General features: G+C 42.0%; 1 protein-coding gene across 1 annotated transcript in view; it reads left to right on the plus strand.

Annotated features, from left to right (window-relative positions):
• LOC126474448 (esterase FE4-like) overlaps positions 1–24,204 on the plus strand; it is a 100,058-nt gene that overhangs the window by 26,936 nt on the left and 48,918 nt on the right. The window contains exons 4-5 of the mRNA XM_050101919.1: positions 11,843–11,987; positions 19,307–19,492. Of these exons, the coding sequence (XP_049957876.1) occupies positions 11,843–11,987; positions 19,307–19,492 (331 nt within the window). The remainder of the gene's footprint in view (positions 1–11,842; positions 11,988–19,306; positions 19,493–24,204) is intronic.

Below are 24,204 nucleotides of genomic sequence, written 5' to 3' on the forward strand. Positions count from 1 at the left end.
TACAAAATACATCATTAAAGAACATAACAATACAGATAACATTTGTAGTACAGGCTTTACAAAAAAATCGAAATAACATATACATCAGTGTTACAGGAATTATGACATGAGTACATACATAAAAGATCAGAATAACTTTTGAAACACCAACTTCACACATGAGCATGAAAACAAAACAGAATTAATAATGTCTAACATCTTTACAAAGTAAATAAGATATTATTAATGCCAGTTATATTTGAGGATAACAGTATTCCTCATCATAGTGAATGTAGCTTAGTATTAGAAGAGAAAAAAAATTCTATGAAACAGTACACAGAGACAGGAAGAAAACAAATACACAAGGGTACACAAACACGTAGCATAATAATACAAAAGCAAAGGACAGGGTTTGTTTTACTGCGGTATTTTGCAAACAAAACTTTCTTTACTTCTTGGAGATCTCCCTTCGTTCTTCATTATTTCAAAAAGTGCTATCTATACCTGCTTTCTGTATTCTATTCATATTTCTTTCAAAATAATTATTTCTCAGTGTACAATACTCATTTTGGCCCAAATCTTTTTCATATAACTTCTCAATGCATTTTTTTCCTATTGTCCATACTCAGTTTCTTATGTAGTCTACCCCCACTTAAGCTAACTTAAATCTACTGAGCTCAGATGCTAAACTAAGGGACGAGGCAATGCAGCAGCACAAAACAATTAACACAAACATCAATGACAAAAAATTCAAACTGGCAAAGCAATTGCAATATTACCACTAATATAAGGCACTGTGCAGCAAACAAGAAAAATAAATGCGTAGTAAACTGGCTTAACAGCGTAATACAAAGTCAAATTCAGTAACATTATGCCTGGCAAACAGCAGCAGCAAATAAAAAAAACATATATCTAAACATGACATAGCTCAAGCAGAAAAAAATTGTACACTAAAAATGGCCATGTCTAATACCTATGTCACATCTTAACACTAGAGTGATGCATCACAATTTATTCTACAAAAGAAATTACCAAGTATTTGAAAAGAAAATTATGAATGCAGTTCCTGTGACGGTAAATGTCTTTTTGTGCTCCTAATTTTTTTGAAAAAAAATTATTATTTACTCGATCTGTAGACAGAAAATATTTATATTAGTACATCTATAAAATTTTATTTTAACCAATGCTGAAGTGCAGCTAGAAACTAGATATCAAATGAAATAAGCAACTATGTACAAAGCAAAGCATAAGAACATCGTTCAGTAGCCATGTGGCATTTCATAAGTAGTAAAAAATTCTCTCAACTAACAAGACAATAGACATAAAATGTTTCTCATCAGTTCATTTCAGTAAATATCATAAATTAAGAACTCCACAGTGTAATCATATGTTTTCAAGTTCAAGCGTGTCGTATTTGCGATGCTTTCTACAAAGGAATGTCAACAGCGAGGATTATGGCCTCCCTTTTTTTTTTCTCCACCTAATGGCTTTCTTTTGTCAGGCGACAACCTCTCAGCTGGGCGCCCAAAACGCATTACATCAAGGTCACTTACCTTTCTTACTGAAATATTTACGACAGCAGTTTCCGCTACAGTGACAGTCTCATATAAAAATTTCACAGGTCGAAAATTTGCGTTACAAATGTGAAGAAACAAAATCCTGTAAATATAACAGCGTCCAAAAAATTTTCACCAGCATTGTGATACATTCATGCATATACACACATTTCATAACTCTTAAAGTACGATTCTTGGTTTCCAACATCCTTTTTCACAAACCAGAGTCCCTAACCACTGCTCATTATTCCTTACCTTATTACACATATACATATTCGTCGTTGTAAAAATAACTTCAAAACACCTCAGTCAAATCTCAAAAACGTCGTAGCTTTATGCAATTATTTCAAAACCTATAGAAAATTCTCTGCTCATTTCAATAGTGTCATCTACCTCAAACGTACTTTAAAATCATGCTCCCTTACCAAATACATCATTCAAAGCTCTCATAGTATCACAATGGTTCCAAAAAAATATGGACAGTTCACAAAGTACAGACAAAATACAATTTCATAAGTGTGAAGTTACCCAACTGTGTAATTGCGTAAACATGTGTCACAGATGTAGTAAAAAAAGTTTCTTTCTCTGTTAAATGATCAGATAGCTGTGTAATTCTGTGTTAGAGAAATATGGTACCGATGTGTAAAGTTGTATAAGCAAATACCATATTAGCTAGGGCTCCTTGTGCTTGCCAAACACATGGTACACAAAGTAAGCGTGTACCCCCCCCCCCAAGGATTAATGTAATTATACCCTCAGGTGTTACAGATTACAGCAATGGAATGAAATATATCACGGAAAACCCTTGTATCATTGTACTTCAAATATCTTAAAAAATGCATGTTTTAAGTGCGAAATTAATCACTCAAATACGTGTCCTGTAGCGCTAAATGTGCATCTTGCTGTAAGATAATCTCTGTGGAAGTGTCGTAGTTATCGTCCTCCGAAAGCTAAGTTCTGCAGAAGCCAATGTACTTACCTCATGATACACCAAATTTCAAGTAAACCAAAATGTTGCATTAAAATCTCATTAGCAGTACTGGTAAATGTTCTAAGTGTGTGAGCCTTATAGTCGTTACGTAATCGTGCAACTAACAAGCAAGAATGTACACACACAATAACACTGTGACGTCTGTTCACTATAACAATGCATTCGTAATTTCTGTTTAAATAAGTTCTCTTGGTTCTTGACTGGATATTTAACTTCAAACATTGTTGCATGTTAACAGTTTCTTAAGTCTGACAAAGCATACTAGCAATGTGAAGTGAAAAGTTATATGGCAAAGACAAAGTTAAAAAGCAGATTATCTTTCCATAAACGGTTTTACATGTGAAATGTCGTGTAACCCTTTGCTCTTCCTAGTACACAGAGTTTCAACTTTAACGCAACTATCATGTGGTATACGTCGGTAAAGAAAACTGGAATTTTTCTCAAGGTTAGCGTCTATGTTATTTTTTCCTGAGCCAGCCGGCGCACGCGGCTGCCTGTGGTGCGAATCATTGTCTGTTCCTTTGTTGGCGCGCATCGTTATTGGGATTTGGAGACCTAACTTCTACAAATTCACCTCCTCGAGAGGGCCCTGCTCTGTTTGAATCCCGCCAGTTCTGATGCAATTCAGGTCTGTCGTTATGATCATATCGTCTGTCGTCATGTCGGTAGATGCCATTGTTTCTTTCTTGTCGGTCACGTGGTGGAGAATTTCTCCCTGAATCGTAACTGCGCGCTGGACCGTTGCGTCTAAAGTTATTCTGTCTCCCTTGATAATAATTATTTTGGTTCCCAAATTGTCTGTTTCTCTGATTGTCTCTGTGATAGTCACTACCGCGGAGAGGTGATCTTTCCCTGTAATTATTACTACTCTGCCAACGGTTGTCATACGGGTGGTGTTTGTTTTGGTCACGCTATGTATTGTGAGAATAGCCTTGTCGTGTCCGGTTATTATTTCTGTCATCGCGGAATTGTGACGGATGTGACCTGTAATTGTTGTGCTCCCGTTTTCGCGTTCTGCGAATGTCAGTGTCAATTTCCAGTTCTTGTAAGAGCCCCTGAAAAGCTTCAATGTCGTCTTTGCAACGACCTGCTAAAATAATATGCCGTAAATGTTCAGGTAATTTGATTAAGCAAATGTGGATGAGTTCTGAGGGGCTGTATGGGTTTGAAAGATACTGATTCTTATGCAACATGTCTTCAAAATATTTGACAAGACTGGAAAATTCAGATTGTTCAAAGTGTTTCATCATCATGATGCTATGTTTTACTCGGTCTTGTGTAGCTTGAGACCAATATGCTGAGAGGAAGGCATGATAAAATTCTCCTTCACTGTGACAATCGTGAATGACCGATCACATTCTTACAGCTGGTTCATTCTCCAAGTAGCCACACATAAATTCTAACCTGTGCTCCAATGACCAGTTGGGAGGAAAACAATGAGAGAATTGATGGAGCCATGCTTGTGGATGAATGTCGTTGCCAGAATTCTTAAATGTTTTGAATTTACGTGTAGTAATGAACAGCTTATAATCAAAATCATCATGTCGGCGAGTCGCATATCGGTCATTGTTAGGTCGTGTCGGCCGTTCCATCTCAAAATTCGGTGCACATTGCCAATTTCTTTCATAACTTCCGAAATGCCCTGTGTTATTATTTTACGGCTTTTCCGTATTTCTAAGTCCCTCTTCCCGTGTTGGAGCACGTGTGTCCTCTGAAACACGTAATTCTTGTATTACCTGTGTCAGCTGATCTTGTACTTCCTGGATTTCTCTTTGGTGTTGCGTATTAATTTGATTCAGATTTTGTTTCAGTTTCCTAATTTGTTCGCTCTCTTCTGTGTCATTAAAGACTACCGGTTTTGTGTCATTCAGATTATCATCTACCTTCGTAGATAAATTATTTAGCTGATCCGAAAGTTCAACTACTTTCTCTGATAATGAACTAATTTCCTCCATGTGTCTTTCTGAACCAATTTTCAGAGTATCTACTGTGTCCTTTAAGTTTTCTTGAGCTTTTGCAAGTTGCATAACCGAATCGGTAGATGCAACTGACTCAATTTTAGCTTGCAGGGTCTCATGATTTTGATGAACAATAGTTTGCAGTTCTTTTATGGCTGCTTCGTGATTCTGCAATGCATTTTCATGCCGCGAAAAAATAGGTTGAAAATGCTCACAAATTTGTGTTTTTACGTCATTGCAGACTTTTTGACATTTCGATTCAATGTTATGTAACTCAGTAGTTAAATCTTCACGTGTTTGTTCAAGTGTGGTGTCTAACTTTTGAAGATTTTGTTCCATTGTGTCTAACTTTTTAAGATTTTGTTCCACTGTGTCTAACTGTTGCTGTGTTTGTCTCTGGTGTTGTTCCATTGTGTCTAACTTTTGAAGATTTTGTTCCATTGTGTCTAACTTTTGAAGATTTTGTCCCATTTGTTTCTGATTTTGTTCAAGCGTTGTGTCTAACTTTTGCAGCCTTTGTCCCATTTGTTGCATTAACTGTAATAACAGTGCACTGGTATCTGAAACATGTTCCTCAGTGCTATTCGGCAGTGCATTTGAACCGGCAATATTCGCATTCTGAGAAGCAGAAAATGTGTCTTGATTTATTTGAGAAAACGGTGAGGACGCAAAACCTGAATCTACAGTATTTGCAAGATTGTGTCCTGTCATTTCGGAATCCTGAGGCGAGCTGTTGCCGACGGATCGATCGATAATGCTTCCCTGTTCACTAATTGTTTCACTGTCTACACCATTATTTGACGCCCGCTCCATTTCCCTATGCACAGTTACCAAATTACTACTTTGAATATTTGTTAATTCATTACATGGTGGCGTTAACACACTGCTTTCGTCTTCACTGTTATTTCTCAGTTTACTTTGGAGCCTAGTATTACGTTTTTCACACGCCATTATTGTCACAATATTTCACACGACAACACAGAAAAACACAATTTGAAGAGCAAAAATAAGAGAACACATTAACATAGCACTGAAAATAATATCTAGTTAATTGCAGCTGCGAAATACCAGGTGCAAATCTACATGCATGCCACAACTGTGTACAACAATGAAAAACTACAACTACAAAGGAAATTCTCTCTATAATTACGCGCTAGCAATAAACAAAAGCTACATTAATTACACAAACTACAAGAAAAAAATCAGAAGATTCCAGTGAGGTATCCTAGGCTAAGGGTCGACATATGAAACGTCCCCTTTTTAACGTCCCCATTTAAAAAATTATACAGGACTGTGCTTAACCTGACACACAATATTTTTAGCGCAACGCAATCTGACTTTCAAAAATCCCTACAAAAGAATGGCCCTGACTAACATTAAACTATACCTTTCAGAAATCACTTACCTCACAAAAATCTTCATTACTCGAACTACTGCAATACAGCGAGCGCCACTACTGCCAGCTAAATAAAAGATTCAAACTACGGAAGGCACTAACTACTGATAGGCATAGTTAGCAAATGAAAGATTTTAATAGAGAACAAACACTGTATTTACCTTAATAGTCATATTATATATAGCAGTTCATGACAGTCTTACAAATTTCAAAACTCCGCCATCTCTCTCCCCACATCCATCACTGCTGTCGGCTCACCTCCAACTGCGCAACGCTACGCGCTGTTCACAGCCAGCTGCCTAACACTACAATGGCAGACAACAATGCAAACTAGCCACAGACTGCACACAGCACAGCCAGTGATTTTTATACAGAGAGCACTACGTGGCGGCGGCGTTACCAATATAAGAACCTAAACAGCCTACTTACACAGTACCCAAACGTACATTTACTGTTGTTAGTTAGTAGAAAGAATCTAATATTCTGATAATAGGTCTGTTCTCATCTCTGTTGTGAATGTCTGTGCGGTCAGTTTCTAGTTGCCCAAGGTCTTTCCTAAATAGTCTTCTCAACTTATTTTTGGTCATCATCAGTCTTCTGACGGGTTTGATGTGGCCCGCCACGAATTCCTCTCCTGTGTGAGTCTCTTCATCCTAGAGTAGCACTTGCAACCTATGTTCTCAATTATTTGCTGGATGTATTCCAAACTTTGTTTTCCTCTACGGTTTTTGCCCTCTACAGCTCCCTCTAGTACCATAGAAGTCATTCCCTGATGTCTTAACAGTTGTCCTATCATGCTGTTCCTACTCTCTGTCAGTGTTTTCCACATAATCCTTTCCGATTCTGCGCAGAACCTACTCATTCCTTACCTTGGCAGTCCATTTAATTTTCAAAATTCGTCTGTAACACCACATCTCCAGTGGTTCGATTCTCTTCTGTTTCGGTTTTCCACAGTCCATGTTTCACTAGCATGCAATGCTGTGCTCTAAAAGTACGTTCTCAGAAATTTCTTCTTCAAATTAAGGCGTATGTTTGATACTAGCAAATTTCTCTTTGCCAGGAATGCCCTTTTGCGGTGCTAGTCTGCTTTTGATCTCCTCCTTGCTCCGCCCATCACTGATTATTTTGCTGCCTAGGTAGTAGAATTCCCTAGCTTCATCTACATCATGACCGTCAATCCTGATGTTAAGTTTCTCACTATTCTCATTTTAACTACTTCTCATTATTTTCGTCTGTTTTCGATTTACTATCAGTCCATACTCTGTACTCATTAGACTGTTCATTCCATTCAACAGATCATGTAATTCTTCTTCACTTTCACTGAGGATAGCAATGTCATCACCGAATCGTATCATTGATATTCTTTCACCTAAAATTCTAATCCCACTCCTAAACCTTTCTTTTATTTCCATCATTGCTTCTTCAATGTACAGATTGAACGGTAGGATGAAAGACTACATCCCTGTCTCACACCATTTTTAATCCGAGCGCTTCGTTCTAGGTCATCCATTCTTATTATCCTCTCTTGGCTCTTGTATATTACCCGTCTCTCCCTATAGCTTACCCCTATTTTCCTCAGAATCTCGAACATCTTGCACCATTTTACACTGTCGAACGCTTTTTCCATGTCGACAAATCCTATGAACGTCTTGATCTCTCTTTATTCTTGCTTCCATTATCAAACGTAATGTCAGAATTGCCTCTCTGGTGCCTTTACCTTTCCTAAAGCCAAACTGGTTGTATTTAACACAATTCAATTTTCTTTTCCATTCTTGAGCCGGCCGAAGTGGCCGTGCGGTTAAAGGCGCTGCAGTCTGGAACCGCAAGACCGCTACGGTCGCAGGTTCGAATCCTGCCTCGGGCATGGATGTTTGTGATGTCCTTAGGTTAGTTAGGTTTAACTAGTTCTACGTTCTAGGGGACTAATGACCTCAGCAGTTGAGTCCCATAGTGCTCAGAGCCATTCTTTTCCTTTCTTGTCAGCAACTTGGATGCATGAGCCGTTAAGCTAATTGTGTGATAATTTCGCACTTTTCAGCTCTTGCAGTCTTAGAAATTGTGTGGATGATACTTTTCCGAAAGTAGGATGGGATGTCTGCCTTATTTGATCTTAAGTTCTCCAAAGCTCTCTTCAATTTTGATTCTAATACTGGATCCCTTATCTCTTCTAAATCGATTCCAGTTTCTTCTTCTATTACAGCAGACAAATGTTCCTCCTCATAGATGCCTTCAAAGCACTCCTTCCACCTATCTGCTCTGCCCTCTGCGTTAAACAGTGGAATTCCCGTTGCACTGTTAATATTACCGCCCTCGCTTTTAATGTCACCGAAGTTTGTTTTGACTTTCCTTTAAGCTGAGTCAGTCCTTTCGACAATCATTTCTTTTTCGATTTCTTCCCATTTTTCATGTAGCCATTTCATTTTAGCTTCCCCGTGCTTCCTATTTCTTTTATTCCTCAGTAACTTGTATTTCCGTATTCCTGAATTTCTCTGAACGTTTTTGTACTTCCTTCTTTCAGCAATCAACTGAAGTTTTTCTTCTGTTACCTATGGTTTCTTAGCGGTTACCTTCTTTGCACCTATGTTTTTCTTTACGAGTTCTGTGACTGCCCTTATTAGAGATGTCCATTCCTCTTCAACTGTACCGTGTACTGAGCTATTCCTTAGGGTTGTATCTATAGCCTTAGAGAACGTCAAGCGTATCTCGTCACCCTTAGTACTTCCGTATGCCACTTCTCTGCGTATCGATTCTTCCCGACTAATCTCTTAAACTTCAACCTACTCTTCATCATTACAACATCGCAATCTGAGTCTATATGTGCTCGTGGGTACGTCTTACAATACAGTATCCCATTTCGGAATCTCTGTCTCTCAATGATGTAACCTAACTGCAATCTTCCCGTATCACCAGCCTTTTCCAAGTATACCTCATCCTCTTGTGATTCTTGAACAGAGTATTCACTATTATTAGCTGAAATTTATTACAGAACTCAATTAATCTTTCTCCTCTCTCGTTCCATGTCTAAAGCCCATATTCTCCTGTAACTATTTCTTCTAATCCTTCCCCCCCCCCCCCCCCTATAACTGCATTCCAGACTCCCATGACAATTAGATTTTCATCTTCCTTTACTTTCTGTATTACCCTTTCAATACTGTCATATACTTTCTCTATCTCTTCACCTTCAGCCTGTGAATTCGGCTTGTATACCTGAACTAGCGTTGTCAGTAAGAACAAGTCTATCACTGAACTGTTCACAGTAACACACTCTCTTCATTACTCTCCTATTGATAACGAATCCAACTCCCGTTATATCATTTTCTGCTACTGTTGATACACCCTACACTCATCCGACCAGATATCCTTGCCTTGTTTCCATTTCACTTCACTGACCCCTACTGTATCTAGAGAGAGCCTTTGCATTTCACTTTTCAGATTTTTGTAGCTTTCCTACCACGTTCAAGCTTCTGACATTCCACGCTCCGACTCGCCAAACTTTATTTCATTGGTTATTCAATCTTTTTCTCATGGTCACCTCCCTCTTGGCAGATCCGAATGGGGTACTACTCCGGAATCTTTTGCCAATAGAGAGATGATCATAACGCTTCTTCAGTTACAGGCCACATGTTCTGTGGATACTCGTTACGTGTCTTTAATGAAGTGGTTTCCATTGCCTTCCACATCCTCATGACGGTGATCATTGATGATTATACCGCCCTTAGGGGTAATTTCCCACACCAAGGACAAGATAGTGCCCTGAACCTTGAAAGGTGGCTTCACTGAGTCACAGCGCCAGAGATTGCGCCAAAGATTATTATTCCGCCGCCTCCACTGAGCAGTAGTAGTTCAGAGGATGTCGAGGGCTGTTGTTGTTCTGTTGGGAGAGAGAGTAGACGCTGTTCGGTTGGTGTAATGTATAGATGGAAGAAGTTGCAATTGTCAGAATATATTTGAGAAAGGAGATGGGCTTTTGATTTATGATGCGGGTGTAATGGAATATTTTCGTCAATATATAATGAGGTAAAAATGTATTACAGTTTTCTTTAGTAACAATCCCTCTTGCTCACAGGTACAGCCAACAAAGCATCTGGCTCGTGTTCATTTATTAGACTTGTAATTCTGGTTTCTATGTGCAATTATAGTATTTCTGGTTATTAAATTAGTTCATTGTAAATGGTGTTTAAAATATTTTGTCGTATTGAGAAAGAACCGAGCCAGATACATGTACACACTACCACACACAGAACAGTTACATTTGTGCTTTGTTGTTTCGTAGCTTTTATAGTTGCAGGGGACTTAATTAATCAATTGTGTTAATGGAAATTCCTTGTCATTCTTTATTTTTATTTTATGCACTCAGATTGCGTGCTAATACTAGTCAGGGCCAACCGGTTACGAGACTTCTTAACTGGTCACACAGCTACTAAAATTATTGCATTTATTCATTAATATTAGTCCTTTCTTTTTAATTACGACCCCATGCAACCTCTGTCCGATCCTCCGCTCTCTTTGACGAGGCTTTTGGCAGAATGAGAGTGACTTCTTCTGCCGAAAGTCTTCGGGCATCTATGCTGATTGTTGATAAAAATTTAAGCGGTGGCGTGTTTCGAGCCCGGGATTGAAGACGTTTTGATTACTAGTCATAGACCCTACCACATTTTTTTTCTTCTTTAGTTCGTTATTATTCGGTGAATATGTTTGGGGGCGGATGTCCCATGACACCAGTTCAATTTCATCGTTGATCCATTCACTCAGTCTTTTATTACAGAGAGCAGCCAGCCCTCTGACCGAACATGCTGAGCTACCGTGCCGGCCAACCCCTAGACCATCGGTGCGTCCAACGTATTGTTTCTATTTTGTATACATCATCCTTTCTGGCGGGACCCATGATATTTCTCGGAATCTTTGTGTGCATCTGATTTCCTGATTTATCCCTTTCTGACCACGTTCAGGCATTCTGGGGCATAAACTACTGAAAGTCTCACTACGGTCATGTAATGTTGCAGTTTTAAGTTGAGGGAAAGGGATTTAGATCTGTAAACTTTCTTATAGAGATGGTAAGCTCTCTCCAGTTTAGCGTACCTATTGCTCAATGCCAAATCCTCACGGAATTTCGGGATTATCCATTCTCCAAGGTATATGAAGGAGATGTTATTCTGTATTAATGTGTAATCCAATGGGGTCGTGTTCGGAGCATCTCTGATCATTGCTATTAACTCAGTCATTTTATGAGTGAGTTAATAGCAATTTTTGACTCAGTTTCAGCTTCTGTACTGTTGAGGGAGGTAAGTAACATCTGCTACACTGTATGCTAAAAGTGTCATGTCATCTGTGAAGACTAGACAATTAGCTACTAACTCGTCCTCTTTGCAGCCTGTTTTCATTCTAGAATTTTCGTTCATTCACGAATAATTTTCTCCAGCAGGCAGTTGAAGAGTGATAGATCGTCTCCTGGTCAAAAAACATTTCTGAACTCGTTTTGTGTTAGTTTTCCTCTGAATTTTTCATTTGACGTCGTATGGGTAAGCGTTCCTTTTACACGGTTCAAGATGTTGTTGTCTACCTTGGTTAGTGTCAGGAAGAGGAGCTGTCTATCTACCGAGTCGTGCTTCTTTTGGGAGTCAACGAATTGCAAGAGTATATACATATTACTGATGTTCTGAAAACTAATTTTACTATCATTAATCTTCTTGTTGTTTTGGTGAAAGTACGTGTTTAGAGCTGGCTACAAAATATTCGAAGTTCGGCTCTTTGCTGTTAAGTAGCCACAGGTTTCAATACGACGACTCGGTAGTGAGTAGTAGATTTTACCACCTCCTTAAAAGTGTGTGTGTGGTCTGGGCTTCCTGCATGTACTATCTTATATGCTCATTAAATACCATACGGTGACCACTAAACAGTTTATATTACTGGTAAGTGTGTAGCTACAACGAGGCAGGGCGTTATGCTCCCTCTCTTCTTTCAGATAAGACCTAGTGAACTGTTTCCTGTCATGGTCTGGATTCATGGCGGCGGTTTCGTGGGAGGTGCAGCCACATTTTACGAATACGGATATCTCTTGGACCACGACATTGTTCTTGTTGCTATCAACTATCGGATTGGCTCTCTTGGTAAGTATCTACTATTTGAGGTCGACTTAGGAAAACTGTAGATAATTATTGATTCTCAACCTGACAGAACTGTGCAGCACAATGGTGAAAATATGTCATCTACACTAATAACGCAAAACTCAAAATTACACCAGGAACAGTTAGCGTCGTTTGGATCAACGCTGGTTTTCTGAAGCTGGGTTGATTTTTCCTGCGACTGCAGTAGTTCTGTTTCTGCTATGCCATCTGTGATGTATGTGCCTTGACTTTCAGACTTTATCGTTTGGGCGTGTTCTTGGTCCGTTCAAAAATAAATGGTCGTCAATTTCTACTGAGAAGGCAGTCACCATCTAAATGTTCAACTGTGTGTGAATTCCTAAGGGAGCAAACTGGTGAGGTCATCCCTAGGCTTACACACTACTTAAACTAACTTATGCTAAGAACAACATACACACCCATGCCCGAGGGAGGACTCGAACCTCCGGCAGGAGGGGCCGCCCAATCCGTGACATGGCGCCTCAAACTGCGCGGCCACTCCGCGCGGCGCAGTCACCATCTCTCCTCGACAATGGCGAGTAAGCGTTCTGTGGAAATATACAAAGAAGAAAAGATGATCTCCCAATTGCATTTTGAAAAAATGATGGACCTACTGAAGAGAGGTTTGCACAGAAGATAGATTGACAGCTGTAGCAGTAATTCTGGGGACCGCTTTCACTGATGTACGCGCATGGTCGTTAGATGTGACGTTATACATTGACGAAAAAAATCGTAACACCAAGATGGAAATGTGTGGCATAAACGAAAGTTGACAGGCGTTTTTATACATATGAAAAATGTATTTTCAAATTTCGAGCCAGTCACGTACGAATGGCAGTAGCAGCGCCACGATGAGAATGCAGATCAGGTTTACTTTAAGTACACCGTATCATGAGCGTTAGTTACCTTTGAGATTGGACGTGGTGAGTTGATGTTAGTCCACAATGCGTTTAAGGCGACAAAGAAGCCATTATCAACACTCACTGAGATTGAACGAGGTCACTTAAAAGGGCTATAAGAAGCTGAATGTTCCTTCTGCGGTATTGCAGAACGACTAGGCAGGAATGTAGCCGCTGTACATGTTTGCTGGCAGCGGTGCTCAAGAGAACGTACAGTCGCAAGAAGACTGGTCTCCGGACGGTCATGGGGCACTACCGAGGGGGAAGACTCTGGCGCATCATATTGCATCTGCATCAGATCAGCAATTTGAGCAGCAGTTGACTTCACAGTGACACAATAAACTGTTGCAAATCGTTATTTCAAGGACAGCTCCGAACGAAACGCCCTGTAGCGTGCATTCCACTGACCCCAAACCACCTCCATTTGTGACTTCAGTGGTGTCAAGCGAGGGCTCATTGGAGGGTAGTGTGGAGGTCTATTGCGTTTTCCGATAAAAGCTGGTTCTGCCTCGGTACCAGTAATGGCTGCCTGTTGGTTAGAAGGAGGCCAGTTAAGGGCCTGCAACCAACCTATCAGTGGCCTAGACGCACTAGGCCTACATCTGGAGTTATGGTCTGGGGTGCGATTTCGTATGACAGCAAGAGCACTCTCGTGGTTATTCTACGCAACCTAACTGCAAATTTGTACCGCAATCGGGTGATTCGACTAGTTGTGCTGCCATTCATGAACAGCATTGGTTCAAATGGCTCTGAGCACCATGGGACGTAACTTCTAAGGTCATCAGTCCCCTAGAACTTAGAACTACTTAAACCTAACTAACCTAAGGACATCACACACACCCATGCCCGAGGCAGGATTCTAACCTGCGACCGTAGCGGTCGCGCGGTTCCAGACTGTGGCACCTAGAACCCCCAGGCCACCTCGGCCGGCCATGAACAGCATTCTAGGATTATTTTCCAACAGGATAACGCTCGCCCACATATCGCTGTTGTAAGCTGACATTCTTTACAGAGTCTCGACATGCTGTCTTGGCCTTCTCGACCACCAGATCTATCTCCATTTGAGCACATATGGGGCATCATTTGATGACAACTCCAGTGTTAATATCCCTGTATTGACTGACCAAGGGCAACATGTATGGTATTCCATCCCACAAACTGACATCTGGCACCTGTACAACATATGCACGCACATTTTCATGCTTGCATTCAACATTCTGGCGGTTACGTTGGTTATTAATGTACAAGCACTTCACATTTGCAATGGCTTATCTCGCATTTACGTTAATCTGTGCTATTGTAATGTTAATCCCTTAAATACACTCCTGGAAATGGAAAAAAGAACACATTGACACCGGTGTGTCAGACCCACCATCCTTGCTCCGGACACTGCGAGAGGGCTGTACAAGCAATGATCACACGCACGGCACAGCGGACACACCAGGAACCGCGGTGTTGGCCGTCGAATGGCGCTAGCTGCGCAGCATTTGTGCACCGCCGCCGTCAGTGTCAGCCAGTTTGCCGTGGCATACGGAGCTCCATCGCAGTCTTTAACACTGGTAGCATGCCGCGACAGCGTGGACGTGAACCGTATGTGCAGTTGACGGACTTTGAGCGAGGGCGTATAGTGGACATGCGGGAGGCCGGGTGGACGTACCGCCGAATTGCTCAACACGTGGGGCGTGAGGTCTCCACAGTACATCGATGTTGTCGCCAGTGGTCGGCGGAAGGTGCACGTGCCCGTCGACCTGGGACCGGACCGCAGCGACGCACGGATGCACGCCAAGACCGTAGGATCCTACGCAGTGCCGTAGGGGACCGCACCGCCACTTCCCAGCAAATTAGGGACACTGTTGCTCCTGGGGTATCGGCGAGGACCATTCGCAACCGTCTCCATGAAGCTGGGCTACGGTCCCGCACACCGTTAGGCCGTCTTCCGCTCACGCCCCAACATCGTGCAGCCCGCCTCCAGTGGTGTCGCGACAGGCGTGAATGGAGGGACGAATGGAGACGTGTCGTCTTCAGCGATGAGAGTCGCTTCTGCCTTGGTGCCAATGATGGTCGTATGCGTGTTTGGCGCCGTACAGGTGAGTGCCACAATCAGGACTGCATACGACCGAGGCACACAGGGCCAACACCCGGCATCATGGTGTGGGGAGCGATCTCCTACACTGGCCGTACACCACTGGTGATCGTCGAGGGGACACTGAATAGTGCACGGTACATCCAAACCGTCATCGAACCCATCGTTCTACCATTCCTAGACCGGCAAGGGAACTTGCTGTTCCAACAGGACAATGCACGTCCGCATGTATCCCGTGCCACCCAACGTGCTCTAGAAGGTGTAAGTCAACTACCCTGGCCAGCAAGATCTCCGGATCTGTCCCCCATTGAGCATGTTTGGGACTGGATGAAGCGTCGTCTCACGCGGTCTGCACGTCCAGCACGAACGCTGGTCCAACTGAGGCGCCAGGTGGAAATGGCATGGCAAGCCGTTCCACAGGACTACATCCAGCATCTCTACGATCGTCTCCATGGGAGAATAGCAGCCTGCATTGCTGCGAAAGGTGGATATACACTGTACTAGTGCCGACATTGTGCATGCTCTGTTGCCTGTGTCTATGTGCCTGTGGTTCTGTCAGTGTGATCATGTGATGTATCTGACCCCAGGAATGTGTCAATAAAGTTTCCCCTTCCTGGGACAATGAATTCACGGTGTTCTTATTTCAATTTCCAGGAGTGTATGTTACCTAGACAAACGTATTCCCAAAATTTCATTACTTCATACTAATTATTTTGTGGTATTGCGATTTTTTTCCGTTAGTGTATATTTCATGGACTTTGAAAAAATATTTCATAAGATCAAAAGGGTAAAAAAAGAAAAAAGTGTCCAAATTTAGTCTCCAGATCTCTTTCCATTATTTCCACATGACCAGCTTCGGACCAGCTACCCATCTTCAGATGATTTGTTACAACTATAGAGTAACCTGTCGAATGTGTAACTGAAATTTCCCTGAGTTATGCCAATGAACTTTCAGTTCCACATTCGGCAAGTTACTCTGTAGCTGTAATAAATTATCTGAAGATGGGTAGCTGGCTCGAAACTGGTCACACAGAAATGAAAGAAAGCAATCTGGAGACTGAATTTGGACTCTTTTTTTTTTTTATAAGTAACGATGTCTGTAGCTCTGTGAAGACGAATACGTCTAGTTTTGAAAAAAAAGGTAAAGTTTAGCCAGATAATTTTTCCAGTATCCGTATTTGACTATGTGCACTCTGTACCAGGCGACGTCAACTGACTCGTTATTTGCTATCTTCAGATCGTCATCAGCGTGAGGTTATCAAATTTTTGTACACATCAACACATGTTGTTGGATGTTTTGTGGTACATACAGATTGTACGGTAAATGGCAGTGCAATTAAATGTTGTAAGATCGAGAAATGCGTAGCGGGCTTTTGGGTGCGCCTACATTGGCCAAGGGGAAAACCGCACACCATGCGAGAGTTGTAGGTAGTCGACGCAGCCGATTAGAAGGCGAGGGGAAATGAAAGTGGGAAGGAACTGTATTGCTGTTTATACATGTTTTACTATTTGGTTTGTATTCAGTGTTAAGGAACGAGTACAAAGAATTAGAATACAAAATTCGACTACTCTATTATGTCTCAGTTAATCCAAACGAATACACTACAACTGCACAGATCCTAACTTACATAGAAACTCATGGCTGGAAGCTGCAGCGGAGTTTCATAAGTACTGTTCGAAATGACGGCCGCAGTGTGTGTGGCAAAGTTCAACTCTTCGCAGAAGCGATTGCTGAATACGATCCATCATGTTTGCATTTCTTCACATAGTATCACTGGCTTATTGTATTTTACGTCGAAGTTTGTTGACGTCACCAATCCCTCCTTCACAAATCACAGATTTCAGATGGCACCACAAAAAGAAATCCAGCGGATTAAGGTTTGACGATCTAGCTGGCCGTGCTATAAGGCCTCCACCACCAATCCGTCGGGAATGGAAGGAACTGTCCAGGTGGCGTCGCACTGTGCCGTTGAACTGAGCGGGGGTTTCATCATACTAGAAGCCAAACTAGCGTGTTCCAACAATTCCGTAGCATCCAGATAACGCCCATATCACTCTCCTGTCAGCGTTGGTGGTAGCACATGTGGCCCTACGAGATGCCGATAGATACTACCACAACAGATTTTGACGCAGCATCGTTATTGATACCCTCTTACCACAGTGCTGTCGCGGTTTTCTCCTGCCCATTTGTGCCAGTTACGTGAATTGTCTATACTCTCCTTCGTGAAATAGACTTCGTCGTTGAACAGTTTTGTTCGTAGCAAAATACTGGTCGTGCCTCTGACGACTCAGGATGCGTCGGCGTTGTGGCCGAGCGGTTCTAGGCGTTTCAGTCCGGAACCGCGCTGCTGCTACGGTCGCAGGTTCGAATCCTGTCTCGGGCATGGATGTGTGTGACGCACTTAGGCTAGTTAGGTTTAAGTAGTTTCTAAGTCTAGGGGACTGATGACCTCAGATGTTAAGTCCCATAGTGCTTAGAGCCATTTGAACCATCTGAGGCCTCTGCGACAGTGCTTGTTCCTTCCACAACCGAAAGGGATGGTAATGATTTCCGTGCAGTACTCGCATAACTGTAGATTGCGACATTCCGATCGCAGTGGCGAGAGACCTGGTGCTTATTCTTCGGTCCTCTGCAACAGTTTGTAACAAATTCTCTCCGTCAGCCGCACTGTATGTCACGGTCGGCGACGTCCACTGCATCCTGGTACACATGCACGATAGTCCATCAAGTGCCTATCCACAGAGTAAACTTGATTTTTGCGGATGGGAGACAACGGTTAGGAAGCCTGTCGTGATACGGTTGTCTTGCAACGCCAGCTCTTCCATCTGCAAACCCATAGGTGAGGTGGATGTCGGCATATTCCTCGTTTTTGAAAATTGCCATAGCAGTAACACTGCACTACACTCATTAACAGCTATCGGCGCGGCGAGTATCGGCTAGAGCGAACAGCGCAGTGATGTTGTAAACACATCATGCGCGCCGCCTTTTACCTTCCGCCAATGACCACTCTTTCCGTTTACTGGACCAACATTCCAAGACATGAGACTGGACAATCTGTCACAGCTGACAACATATAGTTCATAACCTCTGATAAAATTGCACAAACACTGCGATGGAATTTGTTCATTCTTGTATCATGTGGATGATATGTCGTGATTGCAGGGTCTGTCGAATTAGCGTTAAATGGTTAACTGTTTATTTCGTTCTATGTACACAATACATCAAGAAGAACAAAATTAAAATGTGAAATGCAAATTTGTGGCGGACCAGGACTCGAACTCGGATTTCGCGTTTATTGCGAGCGGTCCACATACCATTTTACTGTCTCAGCACGACTCACAGCGAGATCCAAATTTCTGCGTATCATCAACCATCTGTTTCTATCCTGTATTCGTCCATCCATTATGTACATTCCGTACAGGAGAAACATTTTACTTGGAAGTCGCTTGCCCATTGTCCGCCGATAAATACGACATTGCAGTGCCTGTGTTATTCCGAATTATGATGTGAGGTTCCTTCGGGTATGCGTGCAGGCGACAGGCACTGCGGCGACTACGGCTGTCATGAAATACATGAAATGTTTGAGCCTGCCGGCGAATCGTGTTCGGATAGCCAAATGGTAAGGCGATCGCTCGCGACAAGCGGGAAATCCACGTCCAAGTCGGGTCCGGCGCAAATTTTTACTGTCGTCATTCCATTATACAGCTAACGGTAATCCATATTCGCAGCTGCGAAGACATTTGTTGTATTTTATGACGGCTGTAATCGCTGTAGCGTCTGTTCATTCGGACATGAATGCATGTTCAAAGGAACTTTACACCGTAATTCGGAATAACACACGCACTGCAATATCGTAAATTAACAACGGTCCGTTACTTGTTGCACATAGCAGCATGCGATCCTCAGAATATTTTTCCTCATTTGCTACTCACCAAGTATGTGCATATTTCTCAGGTTTTGTTCGACGTATTGTGTACAGTACGTAGCACAGCACGAGTTTCTAATATTCCAACATTTAAACAGCAACAAAAGGCGGAGGTAACACAAGATATTACACAAAGTTTTCTAGTGCTATTACGTGCTGAATATCAATGAATACGATGCCATTGTTCTTAGTTCGTATAATAATTCCGAGTGTTTAACAGAAAATAAATTAGTATTATCGTTCAAAAATTTAAGGATTTGATACGTCAGTTGTTTGTACGCTGAAACATAGTGTTCAATGGTTTCGATTTTATATGCCATTTTTTTCATGTAATTATTTATTCGTTGTGCTACAACGATTCTGTCAATGAAATACTATTTTATTTTGTTGTTGAAGGTTTCTTAAGTACAGGAGATGAGATTTCTCCTGGGAATTATGGCCTTAAGGACCAGGTGTTGGCTCTGAGATGGGTTCAGGAGAATATTGAGGCGTTTGGCGGGGACCCTGGCAGCGTCACGATCTTTGGGGAGAGCGCCCGGGGTGCCAGCACCCACTACCTCATGCTGTCTCCTCTAGCCAGAGGTAAGCACTAGGAAAACGGTGCATATTCTCGCTTTTATAAAGCGACATGGAAATCTTCTGTTAATCACTGCTTTTACATGCTTCAATGCAAATAATTTTTAATGTTACACGCAGTGTAACCTAACAAAGTTCAGTCATTCGTATTTGTCGTTGTTTAAGTATCCTGAGTGACTCACCTGCGTTGTCAGTTACGAGACACCATACAGTTAAGACGCAATCACAAACAACACAGCACGGTATAGGTCATCTTGCCAAAACCTTCTTCACTAGTTTTTATAAGTGTATTCGTAATACGATTTTTATTCATGAAGCAACCTTACATCATAACATAGTAGACTGCAGAACTCCAACCTGCTAATGAAATATAGTACCTCATCAGGAAGGGTAGAAACTGATCGCTTCGGTAGAAAATAACACTTTGTCGTTACCCAAATATGGATATACGAGGCTTAATAAATAAATAACGGAACTTTCTCTAATAATATTTTTATTCAAATTATCGATGTTTAGCCCGTGTTTCCTCTAGTCAAACACTTGACCCAGCGGTGTTTCCACTTCGGCAGCCAATCCAGGAAAGTTTGATCTGAAATTTACTTCCATGCCCTTCCTTACATCATCAATGATGTTCAAATGGAACCTCCCAATACTAATTCAAAGTTTTGAAACAAGGTAAGCCCACAATTAGTGAGGTCTGAGTAGTAGGGTGCAAGGGACAAAAATTTGATTTTTGGCTGAAAACTCATGAACTGACAGGACCTGGGGAAGACGCTTTATCGTGGCAAAGAAACCATGAGCTGTCTTGCCACCGCATCGATTTTTATGAATTTTAAAAGCTCATAGCAATGGCGATAGCTTTAAATGCTCAATTCCAGTGACATCGAAAAAAAGGGGATCATCGCTTTGACACTGTACTGGGGCGTTAACACTTTTTTAGTTTGTGGAGATGCAATGCTGATCCATCGTGATGACAAGACGTTTGTGTAATGGTAAATGTAGCACCTGTCTCCTATGATGATAATTCTTTGCATGAATGTTTCGGCACCGTCAGTTTGTTCAAGGAATTTCCTGAAAATGTTCGATTGATGGCCTCTATACTCCTCGGTCTTTAATGTAACTGGTTCGATTTTTCGATAACAGTCTCATGGCACGATCAGTTGAGTACCATCCAGAATACTGTTTTTTGAACGTGGTCATCACCTGTTAAGATCGAATGGTTGAAGATCTTCTTCAGCCGATTGACGAATATGGAGAACCATTCACAACATTACGATTCGCGTAGATCATCATCTCCGTAAGTTTGCCTCAAAACTTCAGACATTTCTGTGAATGTTTGAAGTGGACTGACAAGGCAGCCAGTCCACAGTGACGGGTAGCCGATAGAAAGGCACGCGTACACACTCACGCCGACGGGCGTCAATTCTGGAACAGGATAACTATTGAATGGTAGCAAGAAAAGTACGTAGCTGCTTTATACTTAACTTTATTATTTGATGACTACAGCATTCTTCTTGAGACATTTATACTATAACTCTCAAAGTAGGTAAGGCTAATGGCGCCTTGCTAGGTCGTAGCCATGGACTTAGCAGAAGGCTATTCTAACTGGCTCTCGGCAAATGAGAGGAAGGCTTCGTCCGTATGGTCGCTAGCAATCTCCTCGTACAACTGGGGCGAGTGCTATATCGTCTCTCGAGACCTGCCTTGTGGTGGCGCTAGGTCTGCGATCACACAGTGGCGACACGCGGGTCCGACATGTACTAAATGGACCGCGGCCGATTTAAGCTACCACCTAGCAAGTGTGGTGTCTGGCGGTGACACCACAATGTTTTTTCCACTTTCAAACAAAATTTTACCTTCCATCTTTCCTCCCGATTTGAAAAATCTCCACGGACATTGTACCACCTTCACTCAATTAACGATAGCTCAGAAACTTAACGACGTAACAAAGTAATTACTCGGGAGGTTACAACATACGCGACGCCATCAGTGGCACTACGTTATCAGGTAAAAGAGTTTTCTTAACAGAATTGTTCAAAACATGATAATACGACGTCACAAAAGTGCTTCACTGCGGCTGCCTGTCGGCCTTTACGCAGTGCATCGGAGATCACTGGCCGACTCAGCGTTCGCTTGAGCTTGAACGATAATCGGTGAATGTACAGAATCCTCTCTGATGGACGGCTATTGGGAGCGAGCCTCAGAAAATTTCGGAAACGCCAGAGTACCAGTTTGATGATTTTGTATACTTACAAAGGAAACTTCCCATCGCGCACCCTCTCAGGTTTAGTGGTAAGGTGGCCCAGTGCATAGCCCGTGGAAAACTGATCACAGATCAAGCATGAAAACAGGAAGAACTGTGAAAAAAAACCAAAATAGAAACAGTGAATGGTCCAAGCTGAATAAGTGCAATTTTAAGCAGCATTAAATAGCAGAGGCGTCGTAGTCAAGTGGCTACGATGATGGACTGTAAACGGGACGAGCGCTATTCGAAGCTCTCCCACGCCATTTCTTTTTATCTACTTTTCTTTTCACAATATTATGAACTGTCCGTCCGGTTATTGAAATGATTGTTCTCTTTCTGTAGTCTTGGTGGTTGTAATACTGTACATTCGTTCATGTGGTAAGAACGTGTTACCGTCGCAAGTAAATGTGATGATTAGTGAGAGTAGGTGAGATACCACATAGACGTCTCACAGAAATGAAAACAACAAATAAACGGGTGTGAACTATGTCACAACAAAGGAATTCAAGAGTCAAAACTTCCAAAACGGAAAGCATCTTCAAAAACGTTAAAAACATATGTTTTGTCAGAGGACAGAGAAACTGTGTGACTGTGAAATGTTGCGCTCATTTTCTGCAGCTTATGTGACAAACTATTACGTTCATCAATTTTCTTGAGAGTGATCACAGTCACTTTCATACGAAAGGGCAAGGAGGCATATCTCTCACTTCTCAGTCGTAGAAATCAGGTGCGTCGATAAGAGATTCCTATCATATGACACATGTACTGTCGCTAATGCCGCATATGACACACCAGACATGTTTTCCAGTGGACCATTCGCTTGACTTGTCGCCTTGTCATCAAGCCTTTACTGTTCTCGTTCGAAAGCCACTTCCTTTTGGTTGCTAATAAAATAGTTGTGCAGAATCAACCATCATTATAGGTTCCTTCCTTACACCTCACTGTTGCAAAAGGCTGTTTCATCACGACAGAAAAAAATTTGAGTATAGCGAACAGCGTGCGGAAGAGGGGGGGAGGGGGGGGGGGGAATGGTAGGATGGAGGCTTGAACACGGCTCGCCAGGCCAACACTGTAACCACTTAACCACGACGCCGTTGCTCTGTCAGACTGCTGTATATTGCACTTCTTCTCCTTGGAGTATTCACTGATTCTATTTTCCTTTTTTTTCTTAGGTTCATGCTTCATGCTTGACCTGAATTCAGTTTTTGACTGGCTATCCACTTGGCCCTCTTACCACTAAATCTGGATGGGGTGCGATGGGGAGTTCCCATCGCTAGTAATTGTAAGTTAAGAAGTTTCTACTTATTACATTTCCGGTCTGGAAATGTTAAGTGTTGCCTGTAACTAAGAAACAACCGCAACCGCGTGACAGTAGCATCGCGATTTATGCCAGACTGTAGACGATCGGCGACTAGTGCAGAATTTCCAAATTTTGAATAATACTCAGACTCTGATCAGGTTGCAGTAATGCAGAAGATAGAAAAAAATTCCAAAAGAGAGAAGCACGTTTCCTTGTAATTTCGTTTAGTAAGAGCGAGGAAGTTTATTATTAAAATTCCCAAGACGATTCAAGGAACACGTTACTTCCTCCCACACAGATCTCTGCGTATGACCGTCGTCTTCCACATCAATACCCCGAAAGGCATGCCGTGATTGATGTTGGAGGAATCTTTGCCTATCGCTGTCACTTTTCCTCTTTCCTGGTGCAGTCGCGAATGTTGCACAGGAAAAGATAGTTGCTAAGCCTCCATGTGCTCTCCAATCTCACTAATTTTACTTTCGTGGTCTTCTCGTGAGATGTACGTAGGGGAAGTAACATATTGGCTGACATTTTTATGGACGTAATCTCTCTTGGAATTAAATCAGTAAACCACTCCGTGGTTCACAATGCCTCTCTTGTAGCGTTTACCACTCTAAATTGATTGCATGTCCGTGACATTTTCGTGCATACTAAGCGAACTTGTGTTGAAATGCGCTATTCGTTTCTTATCTGCTCTATTTCCTACATCGTGTATCCTCTCTAGAAGAGGTCTCTCACACTGACAAGCAAACCGAAGTATTGATCGAAGGAGGGTTTCGTAAGCTATCTTCTGTATGGAAGAACTGAGGATTACTATAAAGAATCTCAGTCTCTCAATTGCCTTTTCTACGAGTAAATGTATGTGTTCTTTCCTCTTTAAATCACTCCGTAGTAAACTGTATTCCAACTATTATTAATTTTATTACACACCTATGATACTGAGCTTTGGTGACTTAAGTCCAATTTTAACCTTTATTTTACTAATGAAGTAACGTTTTCCGTTAGAAGTGACTGAGCAGTTGCCAGCATGAAACTGAGGCCGCTGCGTTGAATCTGAAATACATTGGGAACAGTGGGTTATTATTCGTCACTTCGAGCGGAGGTGATTCTACCTGTGTACTAGGATGGTTCACTGAGTGAAGCTTGAAAGGGCAGCTGTCGTAGTGTTGTACT

Source organism: Schistocerca serialis, chromosome 4 (genome assembly GCF_023864345.2).
Source record: "Schistocerca serialis cubense isolate TAMUIC-IGC-003099 chromosome 4, iqSchSeri2.2, whole genome shotgun sequence".
Lineage (NCBI taxonomy): Eukaryota > Metazoa > Arthropoda > Insecta > Orthoptera > Acrididae > Schistocerca > Schistocerca serialis.